Consider the following 18,615-nt stretch of genomic DNA (forward strand, 5'->3'; position numbering starts at 1 on the left):
TTTCTCACTTAAATATCCTTCGTGCCTCTCAAAAAACCATTACAAAAAATTAAACTATGTTATATTCTGAAAGACTTCACATCACAAATCATATGATATATGCTTGTTTGGTCGAACCTTTTTATATATATTATTAAGGAAAACATATAAGAAAAAAATGAAATTAATTATCTATAAATTGAATCTAATTTATATTCAAATTAAAATAAACATTTAAATAAGTTATATGAAAAAGTCTGTAAATTAAATTTATGGAAAAACTAATTTATTTTTCCTTCTAAAGTTGTTTACACTACAAAGAAAATCATGAAATAGAAATCAATTTTAGAGACCAAAAATAACTAGTTGCTATAATGACTAAATTAGATATCATTTTAGAAACTAAAAAAAAATTTGGTTTCTAAATTAGTTTCTATTATTGTTAAATAGTTTCTAAATTGATATCTAATTAGTTACCAAGGTTTTAACTATCAATTACTTAGATTCTAAATTTGGTAACAAAAACATTGGTTGCTAATTAGATACCAATTTAGAAATCAAAAAATTTTTTAATCTCTAAAATTGTCTCTAATTTAGTCACTATAGTAACTAATTATTTTTTATCTCTAAAATTAGTTTTTATTTCATGATTTTCTTGTAGTGTTATGAAGAAGTTTGATACATATAAAATTCAAAGTTTATAAGAATTATCAAAGTTTAAAGTTTTGGATTCGTGATTGTAATTTTGGATTAAATTGATACATACATGAAGTGGTCAAAAACATTGTAGCTTCTCTTTTGTTGTGCTCCTTTTTCTCCATGACATAGCTAGGGTTTGAGGCAAAGGACCACCAAAGTTTTCTTCACCATAACTTGTAACACGATACAATGAATGATAATGCAGTGCACGTGTCCCCGTGAGCACACTTGTGCCTTGTGTCTGCTGCATGCTATAGGTATGGTACTTAGGTTTGGCACCACACCTAGAATTTCCCTCTTAGGGTCTCTAAATTGTCCTTGTCGTAGGACTTATTGCATGCATAAAGAGGGCCACACACCTATGAACAGTGACCCATTGTATGTCCAAAGTTCATCACCCTCCAAAGGCAAGGACCACCTTTGGCTCACTCAACCCTAGCCCATGATGTTGATCGAGCATGTACATGCATGCAAATCATGTGGATAAACCCAACACTCCCACCTGATACTGCCATGACATAAGCCATGAGGTTTCAAATTCCCAGGGAGAATATATATATACATATATATATATAGAGAGAGAGAGAGAGTATTTAGTGTATTTTCAAAGAGTGTGGATGGGGGAATGCTTATTTTTCTAGCTTGAAAAACAAGTGTATATTTTATTTTCTCTTTGAATAAAGCTTTTTCATATGCATGATGATGACCTAGAAATAAAACCCTAACAATATAGTATTTGGACTATTCCTAACAAATATACTAACTATAATGGATTTTATTGATAAAAGAAGTGAATATAAATGTATTATAAGATGTATAGTGTTTGTTCTATTTATTTATCTTTCACTTTCTTTCTTTATGCTCTAATGATAAAAGAAGTTAAATAAATTTTATTTTCTTTCAAAAAAATATTTTGAATCTTAAAGTATTTTTAAGCTTAGCAAAATTAATGAAACACACCCTACGAATTAAGTTGTATGTTTTCTCTATTCATTTCCGTTTTTTCTCAAATAAAAACACACGTAAACAACATAATTAACCATTAATGAAAGGTAATTATATATCGAATTTTATTAATCATGTGTCATTATTTAATTAGAAAGTATTGATTGAGAGAGAAAGGTTTTTTCTTTCCAATTTTGTGTCTATTGTTCAAACGTTGCTATCCTAAAAATGTTTAAACATTTGCACACACACAAAAAAAATGTTCGTTTCAAATTGTATTTATTTGTCTTTTTCTTCATTACATGTGCAATGAATTACACATTTTTAAAAATCTTACCACTTTCAAAAATTAAAGTTCCAACGTTTTTTAAGACTAAATCGGATATTCATCCCACATACCCTATTATTTTTCCTTTCACACTACCAAAGAAAAAAAAAAACCATTGCATATTTTGGTAGTCTAGTGCATTAATGACCAAAATGACAACATGGGTGCTTAAGATTTTGAATTTTGGAAGCTTTAATTTGTGGAGGACCATGAACCCTACAAGGGCCATGTGATGCCATATGGGCAACTCAGCAAATTTAAGCAACAAGGAAGAATTGTGTTGCCTCTGCTAACAGAATAGGAGTATAATTATGCGACAATGATAATGACAAGTGAGAGACCCTTTGTGGTCCTTGCAAAGTTGAGGGGCTTTTTAAAGGTCAATCATTTCTGAAGTGACCTAAAATCAGAGGGCATGTTTCTATCATGAGAGGTTTGAAGAACCCTGGATAATGCAATCATCTACTAATTATAGCTACTAATCAATCATGGACCACACCAAGACAAAAAAAAAAGTAGTAATATCAAGGTTTCAAAGAAAAGAAAATGTATAAAGGTGCATGAAAAAGGTTGAAAAGAAATCATATTTATCCTCCTCTTCAATGTCGACAATGATAATATAAGTAATTTTCACTTATCTATTTTCACTTGTCTCACCATCTACCTATATGAATATTTATAGAAAAAAAAAATAGTTAGACAGAAAATAAATATATTTTGTTGAGAATTTAAAAATAAGGGAAAAGTCTTTTCTAGCTAGTAATATATTATTTGACAAACTTGAAATTTTAAATTAATAAATTACTTTTTAAAAATTTTGGAAATATATAAATTAATATTTATGATATTTAAATTTAACTTTCTAGAGGCAAATTGTTCTTTCACAGAATTATAAATTTTATCAGTGTCAAAACCAAATGTAATACATATATACCAGAGACATTTTTTCCTTAAAGATGGATATATAAATGGGGATATGAGCATAAAACTAGTAAATTAATTAATTTTGACTTTATTATTATTATATATTCATGAGTGGCTTTTGGCTTTTGTAGTGCTATAAAGATAAACAGAAAAAAAAAATAAGAATGCGTGTGAAAATTTGCAGAGTTAAAAAATGGTTTGGATGAAGAATCTGGATAGGGAATGTTAGGAAAGGAAACTCAACCTTTTGAAAGAATAATAAAGAAAGAGCAGAAGCATAGCTCATAGCTCACTATTAGCTGTCATTCATAGATTCTTTGCTTCATAGATAAAAAAAAAATATTCATTAATATTGAGTGTGGAAAAAAATAATAGATAAAAAATTGGTAGTTGTTAACTTTAGAGAAATGGTTTTTGTTTTTTAACAAATAACTGAGAAATGTTAATTTTTTTCTTTATTTTTGTTTCTTATCTCCATATTTATATAAAAAAAATACTTTATTTTCATTATTATTTTTAAATGTTTAACAATGAAAAATATGAAATGTGTGTTGTGTGTTAGAGAAAAAAATTCTCAATTCAAACTCCTTTATTATTTAAATGAGCATGAAAATGGAAAGAAAAAAATAATTAATTTTCTTAATTGATTGGAATGAAAAGCAAGTGAAAAAAAGTAAAACAATGGTGTTATATAATTTTTACAATAATGGCTTGGTTAGAAAATTTTATAATTTTTAAAAAATTTGGATATACTAAATTTGTATTATATTTATTTAGTTGAGAAAACTCTAACAAGCATTAGTCGGAAAATAACTTCAACCTACATTAACAAAAATATAACTTTGATTGATGTTGGCAGAAAAACAAACATTAGTTGACATGAAAAAACCTTAGTAAACATAAAATAATTTCACTAGACATTAATTAAAAAGAAAATTGTGTTTGACATATGTCAAAGAAAATAATTTATGTTGATAAAGAAAAATATTATTAATATTTAAGACTTAGCAATGTGAACTGAAAAAATAACCATTATAAATGATGATAATTGTATAAACAAATATATTTTTTTTATCAACAAAGAAATAATTAAATAAATGAACATGAAACATTTAAGGAGTGTTATAACCCTATACAAATTAGATAGATAGATTCTCTAGACTTTAATCATAATTCTTATAAATCTTCAAAGAATGTGTAATCTACATTCAAGTGCTAAGTCATAAAAAAACAAAAACTCGCCACAATTCCAATCACAATAATAAAATTCATACATCGAAATGCAACACAAGAATAATCTCATCAATGATATGTATAACTAGATACATAGGTTATTTAATTTAACAAATTCCATGCAAATTCTCCAGCTAAAATAGCAAAAACCTCTATATAGACAAGTGATATTGTGTCTTAAATTAAAGACTTATTAAAGGGTTAAAAGAGAGTTAAAAGTGCTTTTTACAAATGTTGAGAATGCTTTGTCTTGTGATGTAGCTAGGGTGTGAAGCCTTTTATAAATTGATCCACATGTGTTAAGGCAATTATGTGAAGCCTATATATATATATATATATATATATATATATATATATATATATATATATATATATATACCATAACATATAGAAATGACCATTTTTAAATGTTTAAAACAGAATTATTATAGAACCTAATATGTGAGTGTGAAGGGTTAATAAGTAGTTATAATTATTATTATTTTATATAAGTATATATACAGGCGTTGGTACAGAAAAAGATACATTGGTAAGGCATCAAATTGACTTTATGCTAAGTTTAGGAGATAACAGCTTCTACTTAACAGTTCACAACCGTACGTCTACTTTCTATATAATTTACAAACTGAAAACTTTATGATAAGAAAAAAAAAAGATCCATGTCTCTTCATTTTTTTCAAATTGATACTCTACTGACCCAAAGAATATGAATATAGCAACTTCTAGTATAGTATATGTATTGTGACCTAACACACATATTTATCCTCATAATATATTCACTCATATCTTACAAGCTAGATGTCAGAATCTTATTAACACCTAAATTGTAAAAAAAAAACCTTTAGTAACAATCTATTTAGTCATTATATCATTTTAAAAGTAAACATGAGATAAATTTATGGACTAAATATATTTTTTATTCTTGTAGTATAACACAAAATTAGTTTTCGTTTTTTTCTAAATTTTAGGAGATTGTTAGTTTTTTTTCCAGAGATTGTTCTGATTGCATACTAATGTCCATTGTAACTACTTTCAATTGATTAATGAAATGCAACTTTAAATTGAACCAGTTTCACATACGGAATGATTCAATCTAATCATTTTCATACTACAAACACCTGAATAGTCTAAAGTTTACAAAAATCAATTTAATATTGTTGGAAATCTCACATCGACTAGAAATGAGAATATTTTATTGTATATAAGTGGATGCAAACCTCACTCCAATAAATCGGTTTTATGAGATTGAGGTAGGTTTAAAGTTCACCTAGTAATACGTATTAAAGTAAATATATATATATATATATATTTAAATTTAAATTTATTTAATTCAGTGTAAAATGAGTGTAGAGAGAGAAGCATGGATATTTAATTAGGTGATAATTATGATGTTGGGAATGAGAAGAAAAGCATAAAAAGTGGTTAAAACTGATGGGTGTGCAATTATTCCCAATGATGAGTAGCCAACATGACACCAACAGCTGCAACTTTCAAGTAACAACATCTCAAAGCAACCCCACTATATGTTCACGTGGACTCTCGTGATCTACGTCCTACCAAATCTTTCTTTCATTCACTTTCTACTTCTTCTCCATACACACATGAACCAAATCAAATCAACTCAATCACTTCACCAAATGCTTCATTCCAAAACATAACTAAGTAACTTGGACTCTCATAACTCATAATTACTCTCAATTTTATTTAATGCAAAACCATGCATCAAAACTAAACCAAAGAGATTCTCCCACAGCTACTTCTCGTGCCTTAGGGTCACCCATATGCAATCATATTTTATTATTGAAACAACTAGGCCCCACAAATCTAGATTCTATGCCAAAGTCGAACATGCCCATAGATTTAACTCTTCCACTTCCAAGAGTATTTTCCTCTTGTTTTATTTAGCCTCATCCTCTTTTCACACATATATATATACCATGCCACCCTTTGCATTGCTCAACAACACAAAGCAACAACCAAAAACCCATTCTCTTCTCCTCTCCTTCTTGGCGCATAGCTATAGCTATAAACCCAAAAACCCTTTCTTTTTCTTCTCCAAAACCCTTTTGCTGAAAAGTGAAGAACCCCTCTTCACATGCTCCAGAGACCAAAGGTAAAGTCTAGTTGAGGAAGAAAAAAAATGTCTGGGGTGTGGATGTTCAAGAACAATGGTGTGTATCGGTTGGTGGAAAACCCTCAAGCTGAGGGGTCAGATGGAAGGCAAGGGAAGGGAAGTAGCTCAAAGAGAAAGGTTTTGGTGCACTTGCCAAGTGGGGAAGTGGTTTCTTCCTATGCTTTTCTTGAGCAAATCTTAACTGGTTTAGGTTGGGAGAGGTACTATGATGGAGACCCTGACCTCTACCAGTTCCACAAACACTCCTCAATTGACCTAATTTCCCTCCCAAAAGACTTCTCCAAGTTCAACTCCATCAACATGTATGATATAGTCATCAAGAACCCCAATGTCTTCCATGTTCGGGATAAGTGACTCTTCATTGCTTCTTCATGTGGCACACTCTCTAGTAGCCTCTTTCTTTTTCTTTCTTTTTTAGTATCACCTTCTATTGGTCTAGTTCTTCATCTTCATGGCTTCTTATATATAGAGTTTCTCTAGCAAACTCTTGTTGGGTTTTTTTCTTTTTTGGTTTTCTTTTTGTTCATAATCTATAAGATGATCGATGCTGTGGGTGCATGAGTAGAATATATGAGCTTGGGGTGCTTATGTAACATATGGGTATTGATTTCTAATAACATTTATGCATTCCATGAAGAGTTATAATTCCTTTTTTTCTTAATTTCTCCCTCTCTTTGTGGTCTCTACACGTACTTGGAAAGTGGGGATTTGAATATTTTAACATTAATTCATGACCTCCCTTTTTTTATGCATGTGAGAGGCTTTGAGTGATTCTACTATGCTAATTTAAGTATTGATGGTGGGGGAGGGAAAAAGAGAGAGAGAAAAGAGAACCCCCATGTTTGGTTTTTTCACACAATCATGTGTCAACAACATTGGCTAGAATTGCACGTGTTCCCAAAATGTGGAAAGGCCAATTCAACACAAAGGTTGAAGGTTTGATTGGTTAAGGAAAACAGAAAGAGGACCTGGGATTTTGATAACCACACCTTGTCTGCTTGTTCCCAACTTCCATGGATTACCACATCTCAAAAGGTGAGGGAAATTGATTGATCACGTGTCTATGTTTTCTCACCAATTACATTTTTATTTTTTATATATATTTATATTTATATTTATACATATGGGTGTGGTTGGGGACTTTAGGAGTTTGGATTTAGAACAATTAACATTTTTATCAAATTATTAGAAAAAATAACATAAATTAAATACATGTTTCTTTTTCTAGTATAAATATTACCCTTTTATTTTATTTCATTGTCACACTATTTTGAAGTCCCAAAAGGTATGCATATTTTTTGTCACTTCGAATATGTATAGGATTACTACTATATATGTATATACGAACAAAAAAAATAGAGAAAACACACACAAGATCTTAATGAACAAGTAACAAAATCAAATGGTGGTAGTTTAAATCCTTTATCAAAAGTCTTACTATATATTTTTACAATTAATTGAAGAACACATTCTACTCTATAGCTTTGTAAAAATTTTATATATATATATATATATATATAAATATATATATATATATATGTGTGTGTGTGTTTCAAATAATTTCACCAACTAAACGAGAATGTGAAAAGAAAAAAAGAAAAAAAAATATGACATAAACATTCAAATGGATTTACAAATTACATGTGTATGTGAATGAAAGAGAAGGTTGACTGAGTCAAAGAGAATCCCACAGCCAATTATTATGCCAACAGATGTTATACTTTTCCTACTGTTTTTGATAGCATTGTCATATCTCTTAAGTTATTAATAATACACTGAATATTTAAAATAACACAATAAATAAAATATTAAAAATGTCTATTGTACATTTGTTTTTCCCTTTAAACAGTGATTAAGAAGAAAATTAGATCATGAAGTCATTTTTTTCTATCATTGCTATCATTTAATTTGATTGTATATGTTCACTACAACAAAATTTCTTTTAAAATGTTCTCTATGTTTAATTGATTAATCACTAATTACATACTTTAGAATATAAGTTTGAAGCAATTTTAATCTTTGTTACTAATTTTGAAGACCCATTTAATGACTAATTTTGAAACATATTTTAAAACCTTAAATTTCTAAAATAGTTTCTAAATGAGTTTATAAATAATTGAATTTCTTTGTGTCTAAATTCTTATTTGATAGTTGTTAATACAAATTTTGACTAGTTCAAGATTTTTTTTCTTCTTTGTCACTTTTAGTTTCTATTTTCCAGCATTAACAGATGATAATTCGTGGCTAGTCATGTTTTGTTAAGAAGTTTCACAAGAAAATTTATTTGTAAGTTTTTTGATAAATTGTATTTTTTTTTTATCTATCATTATTCAAACTATAGTTCATATAATGTCAAACTAGTAAATGCGGAATAATAAATAAAATTTACTAAATAAAAAATAAATTAGTCATTCCGCCAAATTCTTTAATGATGATTTGGTAAGATATTAATTAGACACTCAATATTACTAATAAAATCTAAAAGTCATAAAAAAAATTCAAAATTTTGAGTGGCCAAAATTTATGTTAGGAACTAAAAAAATTAACAAGTAAACCTTAAAAAATTGAGATAATTTTTTAATTTTTTGACAAGATTTTAATTATTGTGAATGCAATAATTAAGTAACTCTGGGAGCATTAAATTAGGATAAATAATTTTGATTGGATTGAAAATGGAGAGAGAGAAAAAGCAGTTAAAGGAGAGATGGGAGTTCACGTGCGGGTGATGGTGAAAGGTGGTCACTGTCACAGCCATGGCTGCCACGTGCCTTCATCACAATCATCATTCATTCTATTCTATCTCACCAAGTCATAAATTATCTTCAGAAACTTCTCTCTCTTTTTATCTTATCCACAACTTCATCTAAAAACATATAATTTCTCTACATTTAACTCCTTTCAAAAAATATATATTTATTTATATCAATGTCCAAATTTTTAATTTTAATAACTTAAATCAATATTTTACCATTCTTAAACATTAATGAAAGAAGATAAAATATTACTAAAACTATAACAATAATTTTTAAAAAATATATAATATTAGATTTACTTCCTTTATTTACTTATATATTATCATTTTAAATTATGTAATATTTTGAATTAAGAATAAAAAGGTACTATCTATCAAATTTATTAATTTTTTATATCATTTCAAAAAATAAATTTAAAAATTAGAAATTGATTTTTAAATAAAATTTACAATCACTTATACATTCTATTAAATATTAAAAATTAATTTTTAAAATAAAACTTACAGTAACTTATTTATTATATTCTAAATATATTCATTTTAATGTAAAATATAAATTAAGCTTTATTTAAAATGGCACTCTCCATACTTTTTTCTTCTTCACATCATATCTTTTGTAACCTTTTTCTAATTCATTTTATCTTTTTTCTCAATAAAACTATTAGATTTTAGTTGTGGTTCTCTTTCTTGCATACCATTTTCTCTCTCTCTCTTCATCATTTTTTGTTCACTATTCTCTCCTTCTTAGCAATAAATAGAAGGTGGCATTAAAGTGTGAGTCCCCAGAGAAGTACTGAAGCTATTTTTCATATCTTATATGTTTGGTGAGTTTTAAGTTGTTGTATAGTTTTCTTTGTTCTTCTTTTTTTCTTTTTTTTTTTTACTTTCAATCTTGAATAGACTAATGCTACATATAATTGGTGTTGTTGATAGAAGCTAAATAAATAATAGACCTTCCTAATTTCATAATTTATAACAAATGTTAAGTATTAAATAATGATTTTTCAGAAGAAAAAAATTATGAAATTGTGAGCATTTCTGTAACTCTGGGTTGGTGCATCTGTTATAATTGTTGTGATTGAGTTGTCTTTGCTTTTGATGTATATGGGAATTAAGAAATACAAGCAAGGATGATAGCTTGGATTTTCAATCTGTAACCAATGACTTCAAAAGAGGCACCGGACCTAAGAAATTATAAGTGCCCCTAAAGTGTTTGTAAAAATGATTGAGTTGAATGAACCACTTAGTTTGTTAAGGTAGAGGAGAGTCTTCAGTGATTTGGTACCTGCAGTATTATGATTTGTCAAAGGAGACTCTGCAGATTATTTTTGGAAGGTTGTTTTTAGTGTGAAATGTAGAATTTTGAATTTACCCATCTTAGTTTAATGATCAAATATGGTTTTTTCCTTTATATGTTGTTTTTTTATCGTTTTTGTTTATTCTTTCAATCACACTATTTGACTGTTTCTTTTCTTGGTTCAGTATTTACTCCTCCGTTCATTTCCGATGGAGCCATCCGAAAATGCCACTGCTTAACCATTTGTGACAGCAAAGATTATTCTTCAAGCATTAACACATATATACCTGTCCAACATTTTCTTTGATGCATGTTTTGTATGCATAAATAGTTTTTTATTTTTTTTATATGTTGGATCTTCACTTGGATACCAGGGATTATTCTTCATTACTATGTCAATAATTACTATTTCATTGTATGATTCTTCATAATCTTGTCTTTTAGTGAAGGTTGTGCATACCAGGGAGCAGTGTTTCTGCATTTTTACTTGTGTCTTAATTTTGTATCAAGAGTAATGAATCTTGATGAAGGTCCTCAGCCTCAAACAGTGTTGAAACTATTTACCAATGGATCTAACTTGAACATGTCAGATTGTCAAATGAGATGCTACAGATTTATTGATTAGGGAATAGGTACTTAATTTAACTGTTAAAGTTATACATGTTAGGATTGTGAGTCTAAATAGCATGTTGAATAGAAATAAAAAATGTTCAGTAACATAAAAAAATCCACAAATTTATTTCCTAAAGTTTTGAGTTGAAGTTGATGTGAATCTTTTACATAAGTTTCACTCATGTCTCCTTGTTGAATCTGAATCTACTGGTGAATCGAAAGACCGTGTTTTAGGAATGCCAAACTAATAATGGTAGGACCTTTGTATGTTTTTGTTATGTATTTAATTATTAGATTACTAACATCCAGGACTCATATTTTGCAGATTTGCCTCGTTTTTATGTTTAGAAAAATAGGCAATCTCATTTACCAATTATTTGAGCTAATTACTTAATAGGTTCACTGACCCTTAATTTTTCCATTTGGTAATTTGACAGACCAATAAAATGTTAATTGTTAATCGTACTTATCTGAATACCTTCAAACTAAACCTGCCTGTGAGTTGGTAAAATGTATGTATAAAGTAAACTCAGGAAAAGAAAAAGAATGAGAGACTAAGAAGGAAATATAGGGAAAGGGGAAACCCCTATTCATACACCTTCAAAACTTACATGATCATATTTTATTAGGAGAATCATTTGTCTGTTTGAAATTATCTTTCAATCTCCAAAATTATAATTGTTAGCTATAGAATTTTTTTGTCTAAGATCCTTGGTAGATAGATATTGGTAGAGAGTGTTTCTTTTGCTATAGGAAATATATATATTCCTTATAACTTTTTATTCAAAATTTACAAATATGATAGTTTATATTACACTTTCATTTTCTAAGCAAGAGATATGAAGTTATCGACCATAACAATGTAATCTGATTAAACTGACATTCTAAAAAATATGGTGAGGTTTATGACGATGACTTTTTTCTGCACCATATGATTACTATGACATTTCCTCCATGGTTGGATTGAATAGTTCCTGAATCAATGGTTTTTTCTTTTCAGAACTATTTTCCTATTCCCATTTCCTCTAAATCATAATTATACGCTCTTGGGATTCGTAATTTTGGAAACTTAGCATTCATTGTTCAGATTACACATAGTGGGATAACTTTGTTCTTCCAATTTCTAATTTTGAATATTTCCAAAAAAAATTTACGTATTCACTTTGATATTCCTAAATATCCGTTACTCAAATAAATTGTAATGCTTAAACCTAAGATGGTTGAATTTCTTAGTTCTGTATACCTTAAATCCAAACATATAAATTAAACAAAATTAATTTAGTGTAGTGTATGATTGAAAACTAAATAGCTCAAGGTGCATGAAGAAAAAAGTGATTTAGGAATGAGAGTTCTTACGGATAAAATAGTTTTTGGTTTCATTTGTACATATATCTCTATTGTTTTTATCTATTGTTGTCTAGTTTCTAACAATATTTCAATTGGTTGAATAAGTGTAATAACCGATTAAAATTTGGTATATTGAACTTCCATAACTTTGTCCTTAAAAAGATCATTTTGTCCTTCAAAAATACATTCAAAATTCTACAATCCATAAATATAAACTTTTTTTTTCTATTTACACCTCTTGTATTCCAAAATATTCACGAGTACTTTCCAAATTCCATAATCCAAGATCTATTTTTTTTTTAAAATAAACTCATTCTGAGTATAGAATCCAAAAAATATTCCTAATCCAAAAATACCTTTCAAATTTTATAATTAAAAAAAATCATTCTAAAATAAAAAGCATCAATAGAATAAAATAATTTTTATATTTTAAAGGTATATGAGTGCCACAAAAAACTATAGAGGTGCAAAAAGAACAGCCTGGAGGCGTGCACTAATGTTTAATTTCAATTTCATATTGGAACTGGAATGATTGTATGATTACACCTAAAATGATAGTTTAGTGGCAATGATAATAATAATGTTGCAATTATTATTTGTGGTTACGTTGGACCATCAATCAAAATGATATTAAAAGCTACATAAATTTCAGAAAATATAGATTTGGAAACAAAAGCGGCATCCAAGAAATTTTAAAAAAATGAAAATACAACTTTCTGTCACAACAACCTAAAATCATTTAACAAGTGTAAACAGAACTGATTTTTTTTGTTGAGCATACAATAGATCAATTCATTCAAAAACATATCTACAAGTCGAAACTAGTCAAACATATATCACGGTTCATGCTGTAGTAGCAGTATCCAGCTCGATCCTCACCTATATTCCTCGTTACATGAAATATCAAACTTGTTTGTAATGGTAGTCATCAATGGTGGAGTATACTAAACCATCGTCTACAAGAGTCTTTAGCGACAACCTGACAACATAACAGATGAGTTACATCATAAGTAAATGCTTTGCCTAAACAGAAAGATACATATAAGAGAACTTACATGATCCTATCCATTGGAAGCTTGAGCTCTCGGGATAATTCATTGACATGTTTTCCAAATTCATCTGAGCTGCAATTTAAAACCAATTTTGAAATCAGTCAGAATTATAAATCAAGTGAATTTTGTGCGATGACAATCCAAATGTTACATTCGTTGAAAATATTATATATTAAATTAATGAAAATCAAGTAAGATAAAATTTTCGATTTATAACTCACATATCTGAATGCTGCTTCAGGTAGTCAATAATCAATTTATCGCAATCCTTAAGTCCATCCACGCTATATTGTGCATATGCCTGACATGAGAAAAATAGTATCATCAATCTAATTAAACAACTGTAGCAAATAGCAACTGTGTCATCGACTCTCATACTGGATTTGATGGTGGCGCCTGAGATCCATTTGGGGCATTTTTGACAGGAGTGTTAAAAGACGAGACGTATAAAGGATTTGTAGAAGTGATTCCTTCCAACTACGATTCAAACAAAAGAATATATGTTAAGTAATCAGGTATGTCCACTTGAGCAAGCCACATAGCTGGGCATGTCAATAGTCAATGCTTCTATTGGTCCAATAAATGGATTCGTGGGATGTCTATGCACTATCCACTGCCGTGAATCATCAGACACTGATCTAAAAGAATTCAGGTAAAATATGAAAACTGTGTGCACCTTCATTTTGGAGCGAAGATGGTAATATATGCTATCAATAAAGTGAAAAGGGATCTCATCAAAATTGGTAACCGGCCTGTGAAAAACATCACAAATATGAAATAAGCATACGATAAAACAAGCTAGGCAATTTGCCAAATATAGACACTTTCTCAGCATGGAAAACTGCAGGATACCATAGTCTGAAAATCACTTTTCCACAATTAGATATAACTTACGCTTTGTAATTCACGTGCAAAATCATCAATTCAACATACTGAATCACTATTCTAAGGGAAAATTTTGAAAATCAAAATGCTACCTCGAGAAAGGTCACTGGCATAACCGACAATAAAAACTAAGATTGAAATCTAAATAATGCAAACATCAATAATGAAAATCAAAACCCCAAATTCCGTGAGGTTAATAAGTCTGACAACCTTCACATTTATAATTTAAAAATAGTGAAAAAAACCTCAGAAAAATATGAAATATCTAGATAAGTTTAACAGAACCAAGAGATGCTCAGTAATCACCAACTTGCAGGCCCCACACCACCATTTCTTTTCTGGTTTGTTTGACAAAAGAAAAATATAACTGAATATGAGAGTACATGCTTAAATGTTGAACACGGCAGACAGAAGAAACTAGCATCTGATAAGAACCTCCGATACATCACAAGAGTTTTATGTAAAACCTCTTAAAACAGCCATACACACCCCAGAGAAAATGTAGTCCATTAAATACCCTAATGCATATCAGCAACAGCTCCCAAGCTCAGAGAACAAACCCACTATTAGCAAGGTATCAATACATCCAAAGCATCAAAGGTGCTTTGAATCGTTAACAAAATCAATAATCGGTGATGTTCTATTATATGCGATGGTTCTAAGCCAAGGAAGAACACTTTTGCAACTGTTCTACTAGATTATAAAGAGAGGATGCAAGTTGTTGAGTCAATTTTAGAGTAGGTGCACCCACTACTAATCTTACTCCTTGTCCGTCTCCTCCCTTCCGTTTTCAATTTTAATTGTGGAAGCCTTGAGTAAGTCAAAGTGTGTATCTAAACAAATCAGTGTCGTGCCTTGATTGAAACACCTCATCCTGGGAGCAAGGGCCAGAGCCCCCAAAAAGATGCACAGTGCTTCACCAGATCCATCTACATCTTTATAAATCTGAATATATTACATTTGTTGAATAATCCAGCATCTTTAACTAATAAATAATTATAGTGTCTCAGTATTGGTGAACCTGACAAACCACAATGACAGCCACCCCATTCTTCAATAACAAACACCCTTAACATTAGATATAGTAAATCACAAATTCACTCCAAGTTACAATTAGATAGCTAAAGTAATGACTACTGAAATAAACAAGGATTAACTTTTCTCCATAACTGACTTAAACCTGTGCAGTGCTTATTGAGGTGTGTATAACGCATTCTGTAAATTCACTCCAAGTTACAATTAGATTAGATCCCTAAAGTAATGACTAATGGGATAAACAAGGATTAACTCTTCTCACTAACTAACTTGAACCTGTGTTCATTGAAGACTTGAGAAAATCGTATTCATCTGGCCCTAAACTATCATACAAAATTCGTAAATACACAGCCACTGCACAATTGTTACAATATAACACAAAGTGGGAGTAGCACACATGCCTGACAGAGAAAGCAACAAGTTGCCTAACACCTTGGAAGCTTTTCAAATGCCCAAAAACACGAACGTACATACCATTCCTATCATTGAAAAAAATTCAAGGTTAGAAATACAACAATTACAGACTAATATCTTACATATTCATGAACTTACATTACTTCCTCCATTTCCTTTGTGTCAAAAGTCTCATTAACCCTGATAAAAGAACAAAAAAATAACTCAAACCACTTTCCACAACATTTATTGGGGAAAATTTTCCAAAGTAGAAAGCAAAGCAATACAAACACATTATTTTATAACTAATTTAATATGAAATAACATTTATAATGCATCGAATACCATCTTCGGCATTTTATTCGTCCAGTTCCATCGTCCAAAACAAAATTGACATCGGTGTTTCGCTCAACTTTCTCAAACACCATCCCGACTAGTGTTACCTGAACCAAAATAATGTAAAACAAGGAATTCAATAAGGCATTGTCGATATACAATATTTTACATTCTCAAGAAATCAAAAATCATTATAGATCTTACTCTTAGCGTAGTTCTAACAAAATTCGTAAACATGCTATACATGATAATAACAAAAACGCAGTCAATGCATATATTTCCAATCTAAAGCAAACATTAAAGCATGTAAAGTAAGAGTTTAATTTTCATGCATGGTCAACGTAAGAAACTGGAAAGCATAGATCATCCGTTTATAACTGTTAATTATAGCCATTGTAAGTGTAAAACTATTACATAGATTTAAGAAGTGTTATGCAGACAATACATAAAAATTAAACTCAAATAAAAACTATATGGTATATTTTTCCAAAGTTCGAAACAGAGTAGCATGACAGTACTAACCATGTTTTTCTCCTCGCATGTACATAATAAACAAAGAAGCACGGCCTAACGATTCTTGAAAAATAAAAGAAAAATCATTCAAAAACTGACTAATAAAAGCGCGAGGCATACATTGTTCAGATCTACACCATTGATCACGAAATTCGACTTTTCGTCACCGGTTTGAGAGGCTTCACTTATCTGCTTCACCGTCACCGGCACCAAACCCTGAGTTTCGCGGCTCTTCAATGAGCGAAACACAAACACAGTTAGTAGAGCACAGTCTTTCGCTTTCAAAACGAAAAAAATAATTATTATTATTTATAACTTCCCAAATTAGGTTAACACCAACACGTTCGACTTATTTCTCACAAAATAAATCATCTTAAGTGCGTGCGTGCTCCGTTTGGTGATTCTTTTTGCAGAGAAATGGAAAATTAGAAAGGAGAGATAGATTGCATACTTTTGACGGTGCGGGAGAGGAATCGTTGAGGTTAGACGGCTGAGAGGACATGAATCCACCGCCGGAGAAGGCTGTGGCTGCATCGAATTGGGAGCTGGAGAACATCTTCGAAACCCTAAAAAGAGAGGGAAGTGAAAGAGTGGATGATTCTGTTACGCTAGACTAAGAATGAGTTAACAAAAATTGCGCGTCATTTTTTATTTTTATGTTGATTCCCGCCAAGGACGTTTCCTTTTTCCCGCTGAATAGGGCTTCAACTTTCCGCTTCCGAGCCCTCCCTCTTTGTTTTCCAAGAAAATTAAGAAATAAAATTAGTTAAAGAATAATTAACTTTTAATATATATATATATACACACATCATTGTTTACTTAAATAACTTAGTTTTCGAAGTGATACATTTATTATGCAGAGGCGATTTTAATTTTTATTAGTTGTGCCAATTTCTCAGTAAGTTTTTCTTTAAAGAAAATAAATATTATTTAGGAAATTTAGTTATTCATTTAAAATAATTAATTTGTAACATTGATGACACATATATATAGTTTTATTTTATATTGATAATACTTTTAATATGTTTTACTTTCATTTTAGTTGTAATAAATTGAGTTGAATATAATTATTTTAAATTTATATTTTTAGCTATTCTTATCTTTCTTTATTATTTTGGTTATAACTTTATTATGTACGTATTGTTTTTTTTATTGATTTCCATTGTATTTAATTCTACATGAGTAAGGTTTCAAAATAGGCATTTGACTAGTTGGATTTGGAGTTTTATGTTGGACATTTTACATCGATTAGATATAAGATTAATTCATAATATATAAGTGGATGGAAATTTCACTTTACAAGTCGATTTTTTTTTTGTTTGAGTTAAACTTTAAGTCACCTATTAAGATGATATCATAGTCTATTCTATTGAGAGTTTGTTGGGTATATCGTGTCACCCGTTATCTGAATGTTATCGGACCACCCATAAATATTTAGTCTCACACACAAGTTGGGAGCCTCTCGACATGAGAGGATATGTTGAAGATCTCATATCAACTAGAGATAAGATAAATTCACAATATATATATAAATGAGTACAAATATCACCTTACAAAGTAATTTTGTAAGGTTGAGTTGGGTTTAAAGTCTACTTCTTAAAATGTTATTTTTAAAAGTTGAGACAAATTTGTTGAATTTTTGAAAAAAAAAACATAAAAATTTTATTTCGCTTGCATTAACTTCAAATTTTGTAATTGATTTTGTGAATCCCTTAGAGCTCATGTTTACAATCAAGTAAAGAGTATATGTAGCCTAAATGTGCTTTAAACAAGTAGAGAGGAATCATTTGGTTTAGTTTTGCAAATTTAGAAATTGTATTTTTCTCTCTTTTTTCTCTACAGTTTTCAAATTGTCTTTTATTTTTCTCTCTCTTGTATACATTTTGTTCTTCGGACATGGAGAACTAATTTTTTAACATTAATTTATAGAATCAAGATTATACAAATAAAATTGAGTTTTGCACAAATCATTTAATGCTCCAAGTTTGTTTTTTTTTTCTTTCCAATTTCATATTTGTAAAAAATAAAATTAGGAATTGATTGAATATTAATTTGATAATTAGATATGAATTAGATTAAATAATATTTTTATTTGATTCGATTTATGGTTTAGTGGTGTTTATTCAATTAAATTGATTGATTAATTCGATT

At 29.4% G+C, this 18,615-nt stretch overlaps 2 protein-coding genes and 1 long non-coding RNA gene across 4 annotated transcripts; 2 read left to right on the forward strand and 1 right to left on the reverse strand.

The window, feature by feature from the left end:
- Positions 1-6,053: 6,053 nt before the first annotated feature.
- On the forward strand, positions 6,054-6,878 carry LOC137813398 (flowering-promoting factor 1-like protein 2). Its single transcript, XM_068615608.2, has one exon. It carries the CDS (start codon positions 6,249-6,251, stop codon positions 6,594-6,596), a length of 348 nt encoding a protein of 115 aa, XP_068471709.1. The 5' UTR covers positions 6,054-6,248; the 3' UTR covers positions 6,597-6,878.
- A 2,800-nt stretch (positions 6,879-9,678) lies between these two features.
- On the forward strand, positions 9,679-10,875 carry LOC137815421 (uncharacterized). The gene is made up of 2 exons (XR_011081735.2): positions 9,679-9,818; positions 10,477-10,875. It is a non-coding gene; the product is annotated as an uncharacterized LOC137815421 (long non-coding RNA).
- A 2,037-nt stretch (positions 10,876-12,912) lies between these two features.
- On the reverse strand, positions 12,913-17,232 carry RPA2 (replicon protein A2). 2 transcript variants are annotated; one of them, XM_068615609.2, is made up of 10 exons: positions 16,916-17,232; positions 16,585-16,695; positions 15,961-16,058; positions 15,775-15,816; positions 15,624-15,701; positions 13,979-14,054; positions 13,681-13,779; positions 13,524-13,603; positions 13,306-13,374; positions 12,913-13,229 (listed from the first exon to the last, which is right to left on the reverse strand). In XM_068615609.2, the coding sequence occupies exons 1-10, from the start codon at positions 17,018-17,020 to the stop codon at positions 13,154-13,156; spliced, it is 834 nt and encodes a 277-aa protein (XP_068471710.1). In that variant the 5' UTR covers positions 17,021-17,232; the 3' UTR covers positions 12,913-13,153. The 2 variants fall into 2 exon arrangements, with proteins under 2 accessions (XP_068471710.1, XP_090155739.1); XM_090299613.1 differs by lacking the exons at positions 15,624-15,701; positions 15,775-15,816; positions 15,961-16,058; positions 16,585-16,695; positions 16,916-17,232 and adding an exon at positions 14,571-14,633.
- Between the last annotated feature and the right edge of the window lie 1,383 nt (positions 17,233-18,615).

The sequence above is a fragment of the Phaseolus vulgaris genome, chromosome 1, assembly GCF_051622355.1.
Source record: "Phaseolus vulgaris cultivar YP4 chromosome 1, ASM5162235v1, whole genome shotgun sequence".
NCBI lineage: Eukaryota > Viridiplantae > Streptophyta > Magnoliopsida > Fabales > Fabaceae > Phaseolus > Phaseolus vulgaris.

What these genes read in the sequence shown, in the direction of transcription:
- LOC137813398 (XM_068615608.2), top strand. Translation starts at nt 6,249, where the DNA reads ATGTCTGGGGTGTGGATGTTCAAGAACAATGGTGTGTATCGGTTGGTG.
- RPA2 (XM_068615609.2), bottom strand. Translation starts at nt 17,020, where the DNA reads ATGTTCTCCAGCTCCCAATTCGATGCAGCCACAGCCTTCTCCGGCGGT. An exon ending in ATGGTGTAGATCTGAACAAT is followed by an intron (nt 16,059 to 16,584) that starts GTATGCCTCGCG and finishes ATTTTGGTTCAG; the next exon opens with GTAACACTAGTCGGGATGGT. An exon ending in CTTGTTGCTTTCTCTGTCAG is followed by an intron (nt 14,055 to 15,623) that starts GCATGTGTGCTA and finishes TGTTTTTCACAG; the next exon opens with GCCGGTTACCAATTTTGATG.